The sequence below is a fragment of the Argiope bruennichi genome, chromosome X2 (assembly GCF_947563725.1).
Source record: "Argiope bruennichi chromosome X2, qqArgBrue1.1, whole genome shotgun sequence".
Taxonomy (NCBI): domain Eukaryota; kingdom Metazoa; phylum Arthropoda; class Arachnida; order Araneae; family Araneidae; genus Argiope; species Argiope bruennichi.
The window spans coordinates 129,836,793-129,846,112 of NC_079163.1; the positions used below are offsets into that span (position 1 = coordinate 129,836,793).

Consider the following 9,320-nt stretch of genomic DNA (forward strand, 5'->3'; position numbering starts at 1 on the left):
GTCAGAAAATAATACTAGATCTTCCACCTTCTTCATCTTTCGGCACTCCAAGCTATTATTATGCCAGGATTTCATAAATAGCCAAGTGCAGTAACCTTAGCGAAGGAAAAAAAAAATCACTTTCATGCGACTTCAGAAAATGACAGCGTCTGAAGTTCAAATGGAAGAGTGGTTAGAAAAACAGCTCCCCTCCGGTCAAGCAAGTCTTCTTATACATTCCTATGTGTATAAGGTCAGCAAGGGGTCATCTATGGTGTTAGGCTATAAAGAGAGGATAGCACTGGACTGCTTGTTACTCCATGAACGCATTGTAAACACATTGCTGCTCCCATCACATTACCAACATGGTAAGTGAATCAACTTTATTTCATGCTTTTATCGTTAAAAATTTTTCTTCCGACAAAAACTTTGATACTAGAGACCGGTATTTCTGTACCTTTAGCTTGTTGGTTTTAGATTTATTTAAGACATAATAATATTTAACTATTTACCTGTTTCATTTTCTTTACCAGCTAATTAAACGACATCATTGTTAATGGCGATGAGTTTTCGTTCTAATTCAATAGAGTCGATATAACTGATATTTCTATAAATTTTGTAGAACTTAGGCATCAAATGACAACATCTACGACTGACTTTAATTTTTTGTATACAAATTGGGATAATACGAACACATACGACGTATGAATAAATCAGTTTATTAGTTAACGTTTCTGCATAATTGATGTTTTAAGTCTTGTCTACTAAGCTTTTAATATATGAATTTATTCCCTTTTTTAACATTTATTACATCGTTAAAATAAAGTTTTAAATTGAAGGTAGGTATTTCTAACATTTTGTCACGTTTCTATATAATTACGATAAATTACAACTTGGTGTTTTAGTGCAATTAATTTTATATTTAAAGTAATGTATTATAGCACCCAAATATGATTAGGATGGTAAGTGAAAAAAATGTAACTTGACTTAGGATCGCTTACTCGATTACTAAAAATATGTATTTTATATTCAAGATATTATCATAATTTTTATACAGTGATTAGTTATAATTCAAGATAAATTAGCGCTTAAATTTGATGCTGGTTGCTAGTGTGAGTTTTTGCTCCAAAATATAACTAAGGTTTCAGGTTCTGAACATTGTTTTTATCTATTATTTCAAAAATATTTTTTTTTTAATTATCATAATGGTAAAAATTTAGAACTCATTCAGGTAAAATAAAGTTGAATATTTTTTTATTTCAATAACTTTATATTTTGAAGTTTCACACGTTAGCCTTTTCCTTAAATAGAAGCATTTGATAGAGTTATAGTGTGTAAAAAATAAGCAAAGTGATCAATAGAAATATAACAAAAATAATTCAAATATCTGATAAAATAACCCAAAAAATAACTAAATAAAAATAGTTTTTAAAAACACATTTTTATGTCAAAGATAGATTTTTTTTTTATTTTAAACAATTTAAATAACAATGTGTAAAAATAAATCCTGGTTAAATAAATAACTAAGAATAAAGATGTTCTTTCAGAAAAAGAAGATAATGTTATCGAGAAGTATTACATGAAATAAAATATTTCATCAACTAATTTCGTTTGAAGATAAATGTATTTGTGCATGCTTGATTCAAAATAAGAAAACTGTATTTGGAAAAACTTTTACATCTAAATCCCACCGGACAAAACCATTTTTTGGGTGAAAAATCAACAAAAAAAATCAATCTTTAATATTCAAAGATAAGAACTGATTCAAATAACAAGTAGAAAAAAAAGCAAACATAACGAAGTGATTTTAACTGTTTAAAAGAAATTTCGCATACGCGGGTTAATTGTAAATAAATTTCAGGGATTAATGTTATTGCTTCAGGAAACTGCTGAATGCAGAGAGAAAAGATTGATAAGAAAAAAAAATCATGTGAAAGTATTTGTTTTTAACTTTTACCTGAGGGATGGGGAAATCCCAGTTTAATTATTTCATACATTTTAGCGGGGGAGCCATTACAACGTTAATATGGTTTGAACGTGTGAAATTATTCTCAAGCATTACACATGAATAACAACTAAAATAGCTCATTGTTATATAAATGACAAAAAAAGTCCATCCTTTGAAGAATTCATTTCTTATGTGTATTCTGTTATAATTTTAAAATTTATGCTAAGTGAAATCAAATTTCGATTAGAATTTGGATAATATGTCATAGTATAGAAAATATAATAGAGGGTATTAAAAGATATTGAATCATTTTAATATATTTTTAAAAAATAAGGGAATAAATTTAAATGATCCATTTTAAGTCATTTTACAACGCTGATATATTTTGATTTTATGTATTAAAGGTATATCGATTACGAGATTTTCTATTTTTATAAAGCGCAAACCATATTACGGAATAATACAAATGATCTGATGTTGGCATTATAGTTCTCAGTTCTGAAAATTCTTCTAATATTACAGGAGTTAAATGCAATTAGTAGATGAAAAGATAAGGGGCAGATCTCCAAAATATTAAAACCCACATTCGGCTTAACAGTGAAACAATAAAATGTGTTTTAAGATCAACATAATTTATATAAAAAAATGCATTCCAAGGAATATTAGCAAATCTGATATATAGGAAGGTTTTGAAGAACTAATATTTTAAAAAGAAAATTTTAATTGATGGTTTATTTGCTTTTTTACGTTTTCTGTCAGGTTGCATCTAGTAATTGGGCTGACATTGTGTTTAACTTTTTATTCTCGTTGTCATTAGACAAAAAGCGAGCACTTTGATCATTTTAATTTATAAGAAGGAAATAAATCATTATAAATTATTTACTCGAAAATAAGCAATATATATCTCAAGGTATTTTAAAAATGCACTTAAAATTCTTTACTTTCCGATCCTTAATCCATAACTTTTGATAATTGTTTTACCTTTGACTTTTTCTTCCACTAACTTTTCATTTAAATAGATTGAACAATAATTACCATATAAACCGATTCTTCAAATTTTATTTCATCTTTTTATCGAGCTGCTACATTCCAAAGCATGTTTAAATACCTTTACTATAAAAAGGAATGAAATAAAATTATTATGTAATTTAAAAGAAAAGTAATGACTTGAAAAGACATGTTATCGAAATGGAATATTCTAATATTATCTTCTCTTTACTTCCCAGCTAAGCAAACGAATTTCTTTGATTCGAGTTCGTGAATAGATTATTTGCTTCAAATCTCCTTCACTGATGCGATCCGTTTGTGACATTTGTTTTTCCAAACAAATGATCAGTATCAATCGTTACTTTTCTGCTGAATCAGTATTTACAACTTTAGTCACTGACGGAAAAATATTGAAACTTGTTCAACAACTCTTTTTTTCTTTGAGATTTTTGATGCGATTAGAAATTGTTTCTCATGAGGAATTTTATTTTTGCCTAATATATGGAATTTTGTGTTCTTCATTTTCTTGCGAGATAATATTTTGGAATTAATTACATTTTTGAAAAACTTGCCTCTTTGTTATTAATGTCTTTTAAATAACACATTTTAGTCCTAATTTTGCTCAAGTTTTGAAGTTTATTTATCAGAAATATTTTTATTTGAATATATATTTGCAACATAATTTGAAAATTTCCTCTCGGATTAAATATCTAAGCATTGCTTTTTTAAACTTTGCGTTTAGAAATAAAATTTGATTTTTTTCATCACTGTATCCATTCTGATACTTGCGTTTGGACTCTAGGTATCTAAAGAAAATTTTAAATATCTGTTGAAAGCTTCTTATATTTATGAATTTGGCCATTACACGAAAATATAGATCTTAGAGTTCTAAAAGTTTTTATTTCGGGTGTATTTGAAATTTGACTTGGATGTTGATAAAAAAAAACTGCAATTTCAGGTCATAGTTACTCATAATAAGTAAGAATATTACACATCAGCTCTATTTTCTTTTACTTTTTCAATAATATATATATTTTTTAACTGGTTGAAGACTGAAAAATAAACTAAAATTAAATTTAAAAAGTCTCTACTTCTTACTTATAAAATGAAGTATTAGGGTTTAAGCAATACTAATTTTTAAACAGACTCTGATAATGTACCTAAGACATTAAAATTAAGTTTGGAATTACTATATTTAGATTTTAATTTGATTTTTAATGATTTGGAGATCAAATGAGCATTTTTAAAGCTTTATTTACTGTAGCTTATTTGAAAATCCAAATAGGGTTAATTTTGTTAATTTAAAATGGTATAATCTACTCGTATGCAAATAAATATGTCAAAAATACTGATTTTCTAACTTTTTTTTCTAACTTTATCCCTATTGTTGCAAAATCTTCACGATATTGTAGTTCATTCAAATCATATAGTACAATAATAGTTCATATCATATAGTACAATAATGACTAATATTTATGCACAATTTTACAGATAAGTGATACAAAATTTATGTTGTATCACTTATATAAGTGATATATATATATGTGATAAGTGATATATATATATATATCTCCCTTTTTTGCAATCGTTAAATATTGATATTGTGTTCCAGTCAATCTTCTTTTTATAAGCTTTGCACTTGAAAGTCACCAAAATGCAGCCGCAATAGCTCTTATTGATTCAAATATTTTTGCTCTCATAGGAAAACTTGGAATTTTGAGTGAGCTCTTTTTCTTTATTGCACAATATTCACCTAATATAGCTCTCTCTTCCATTCTTCGCTCTTATTTCAATGGTGCGTAGTGCTTATCTACTTCACCTAATTAAAATATTAAAAAATGTTACTCTGCTGGACGTAGTCTACTTAATTTATCTCGTATACACATACACTCATAAAATGGTTACAACAATCAGCAATAATAAAATGTATTTCCCTTTTTTTTCCAATTTAGATTCACATAAAAGTATTTCTCCTGTTCACCGTGCTGATCCTAGCCAGTTGTACCACATTACCGGAGCAGCCCCCATCACAACCAGCTGCCGACCCCACTACTGCCAAACCTGAACCAGAAGTCTCCAAGGAACCAGTGAAACAGCCGCACACTCATGAAGAGCACCCGGCAGAGAATCCTGACCATTCAGATCATCCAGGCCATGAGAATGATCCAAAACCAGTAAAAGAGCCCAAACACCATCATGAAGGTGACCATGACCATGATGAAAAAGGTGATGACGGACATGACCACAGACAACACACCGAACAACCAGAAATTAAGAAGGAAAACCAGGAAGACAAACCCAAACCTACCCAATCAGATGAAGTTAAAGAAAGTGACAATGAAACACAAGAAGCTCGATTCAAAAGAGGCTTATGGAGACGCAGACTTGACTAGATGACAAACAAACAAACACTTTTTTTCTTTTTCATTTTTTTTTCTCAGGCCAGGTGTAGCAATATAAAGGTTTAGAGGAACGCTAAAACATAAAAACTTCGACAACCGCGTTATTACAAGACTCTGTATCAAGACATATCTTATTTTAAAACAATGAACTATAAAGTAACCACAATATCTACGAAAGTATTTATATCCAAAATTTCAAAAGATATCCACTTTTTGAATTAATAAAATGTAATAACACTGCTTTTCATTTTCCAATATGTTTCCATTATAAGTTGTTCAGTATTCATTGTTAGGTAGAATTTTCGAATATATATAAGTAGATGTTACCATTTATTTATTTCAATATGTTTGCATTTATTAGGGCCTAATGTGATCAAAGTAAATGTAAAATATGTGTTTTTAGTTGTGAAGTTTATCTAGTTTTTAATTGTGATGCAAGCATTTTTTGAGTATTGTGATTCACATTTTGATGCTTTATCATTGCCTTTGCTCATAAATAATGCTTACGTAGTTTCCGGGTTTTGCAAATAATGACAAATGAAATCAGAATGCATCATTTTGTTTCGCTTTGTCACGCGTAGTGCTATTGTAACAATCTTCATTATTTTGCAAATGCTGTCATTTGAATAAAACATTTGAGTTTTACATAGTGTGCGTTGTACTTTTTTAGATTTTTAATGTAAACATTTTTGGAGTGAATCGATACACGTTTTAAAATTTGCATATGAAATGAACTTAAAAAGTGAAAAATTCAGAATAGGCTTCAGGAAGATGCTCAAACATTAAATTAAAAGGCATTTTATTTTTTAGTACATATTTATGTTCTTATGAGAAATCTGGTTTTCGAAAAGAAGTACATATAATTAGGTGCTGATGAAATAAGAGAATAAATCAAATAAAAAAATTAATATACTTTTATATATATTGAAAAGTATTTTTAGCGTTTTGCACTTCTATTTATAACTCATTATTATAAATATTACATTTTTCTCAAATTCATCATCCCATGGTGCGAAGTATATAGAACGAAATTTAGTTAAATTACTAATAACTACTAGTTAAATTCTTAAAATTTTTAAATAGAGTATTGTCATCGAGAGCACACAAGTGTGCAAAATTTTAAAACTCTAGCACATTAGATTGCGAGTTGAAATGAATTACCAAGTTCCATCTTTACAAACACGAAATAAATAAATTTAAATAAAAGCGTGTAAAAAAGATCAAACACTTTATATAAAATGAAAAAAATGTTTCAGGATTATATTATCGAATGTTATGATATTTTTACAGAAATGTACAATTCATATATTACTGAATGGCCTATTGTTCAGCATTGTTAATGATAGGGATACAAAGGCGAAGCGTTTAAAAACAAGGAAATTTATTGCTACAATTTCAAACTCTAAGGTCACTAAATTTGAATTAAAAGTAGGCTTAGACTTATCTGCTAAAAGGTGACGGACAGTGAATTAGAGTTGGATGACTATGATGAGAGGCATAGGTTTCGTCCTGATTAGTTAGCCAAAATTCATAGGTTCGCTCAAAAATATTGAAACTTAAAAACTCGAATTCAATTCAAAACAGGATGTAAGCACGGGATTGTTCAAAACAGTATAATGGATTAAAAGTTATTGCAATTCCTTTTTAAATAAGCGCAGGAAAAGATTTGAATACAATTCTTAAATAAATTTTGTTTGTTTTCATAAAAATTGTCCCTTATGACTTATCTTGTTCACATCGCCTACAACCATGAGTTAATCCCTTTCACTAACATCTGAAGCATTCTTTAAGCGTATCTTCAGTTGATTCACTGTTATACGAAAAAAGTGTTAAGACAGAGTCTACGATATGTTCTAATGAAATGGAAATACAATAAGTAATTTCAAAAGATTTAGATAGCCACATGTATAATATGCAAGAGGCTATCGAGGTCGCATCTATGGCGGTGAATATGCTTCGAAATTATTCTGTTATTTTATTAACTTTACTCTTTAGTTAATTATCTTTCAACCCTTTATTACAATATAAGTATTTCAGATTATGCTTTTTAAATAATAACTCGTGCAGGAGATATATAAACGTTTCTGGTTTTTTTCTAGAGAGCTTATGAAAAAATGATTTATTTGTAGTGATTTGTAGTAAAAAAAGATTTTTTATTCCCTTAATTTTTATTTACTTTTTGCTTTACTAACATTTATATTATTGCACTGTCTTCGTTTCATTATCTACCATATATAGAGAAATGAGTACTCAAGAATTCGCTTTAAACATTTACGTGCTTAATGCATCATTATCGAATTCGGATTTTTTTTTTTCATTTTTACTTGAGGTAATTGTAACTTTCTTAAAATATACATATGAAAAATATTAAAAAAATTAACTCAAGCCAAATGCAGAATTGATAGAATTTAGCATAATTTATTTGCATCAGAGGCCTATTTGTTATGCCAGTAAACAATATATAATTTCAAAGATTGAAATTAGACAATAAAAAAAATCGTTCTAAATAACGGTGATTTAAATTAATCTTCTTATTCCAGAGAAAAAAGTTGACTTTACTGTCATTAATATGGTGTTATGGGTACTATTCAAAAGCTATTCAAGATATGTAGCTACGCCGATCTATCAGCAATACATAAGTTTGACATAATAATGCATAAGCAATACATAATTTGAGTTTTCGAAATTTCGTCGCTTTAACCGCAATTGTAAGACATCGGTTTTTGTTCTCACTTTTGAGCCTACATTTCGAAATGCATTCGCTGATCTTTGAAGCTGCTGAACGCTCGCTTGTCATTTAAATTATTTTAAAAACTACATTGCATATTCAGTTCTAAAACGTTCTAATAGACAAAAAGGAATCAGTAAGATTATAATACCCATGACTACAAACATCGTTGCATGATCAAATGACATTAGTAAATGCATGATCTTTTATGGCCACCGGCGTTATTTAATATTCTTGAACCTTTAGCAATATTTTTATCTTAATGTTTAAATATATTTTACTATTTATGAAAGCTTATTGTCAGTGGAGTCAACGTAAAACGCGATTCCATACAACGACTGCTTCTTTCATTTCACTTAGTAGGTCTGTAATAACGTCGCAGATACGTAATTGGTGTTTGCTATAGAGGGTCAATCGATTTAGAGCTTAAAAAAAACAACTTAAAAGTAATGAGATTTCAATCTCACCCGATTTAGAGCAGAAAATCTTGTATGAAGAAAGAAAAGAAAAATCTTCCTGAAAAATTATACACATAAATGGTCACAACATTCTATGATAAAAATATTAACAACGATAAATGCATTCAATAAAAACAGTTTTTAAAAGCACACTTTTAGATGCTAAAAAATAGAATTGTCTTCGTTTTATTTATTTTCCACAATATAGTCATTAATTCATAATTCATTGTTATAAAGATTAGGGAATATTGTTATTATTTTTTTCTCCGCTTCATTACCAGATGGCACCGCTTGTATGACTTTAAAATTTAATTAAATTAATAGATAAAGTGATTATTATGTTCCGACAATATTAAAATTTAAAAAAAACTAATATCAAGCATACACAGGTCTGCAAATTCCATTCTTACACATATAAAACAAGTTCAATAAAAATGGGCAATAAAGAGTTATATTATTGTACATTAATTATATATTTGCAAATTTGATTGAATAATCTTCTCCATGCTGTATGTTGATTATAACAGTTGATAAGTGAGATGCAAAGTGGGTGATAGTATAATCATTGAGTTACAAAGTGAATAGTTAAAAATCAGAACATTACATTACACTCTGCTTAATTGAAGATTAAAGCATTTATCTCATTTTATTTATTTTCGCATTTTTGATGATGGAAGGAATGCCATTTTGATGCTATCATAATAACACTCTGTCTCGTAATATTATGTTCATGATATTTAAATAATAGTAATGAAACATATTTTTGAAATTGGTTTCAGTTTTTGAAAAAAAAAATGTTAATATTTATTTAATTATAG

The 9,320-nt window shown here is 28.0% G+C and overlaps 1 protein-coding gene across 1 annotated transcript; it reads left to right on the top strand.

Annotated features, from left to right (window-relative positions):
* Positions 1–218: 218 nt before the first annotated feature.
* On the top strand, positions 219–5,961 carry LOC129960685 (cyclin-dependent kinase inhibitor 1C-like). The gene is made up of 2 exons (XM_056074254.1): positions 219–347; positions 4,867–5,961. The coding sequence occupies exons 1-2, from the start codon at positions 345–347 to the stop codon at positions 5,305–5,307; spliced, it is 444 nt and encodes a 147-aa protein (XP_055930229.1). The 5' UTR covers positions 219–344; the 3' UTR covers positions 5,308–5,961.
* The last annotated feature ends 3,359 nt before the right edge of the window (positions 5,962–9,320 follow it).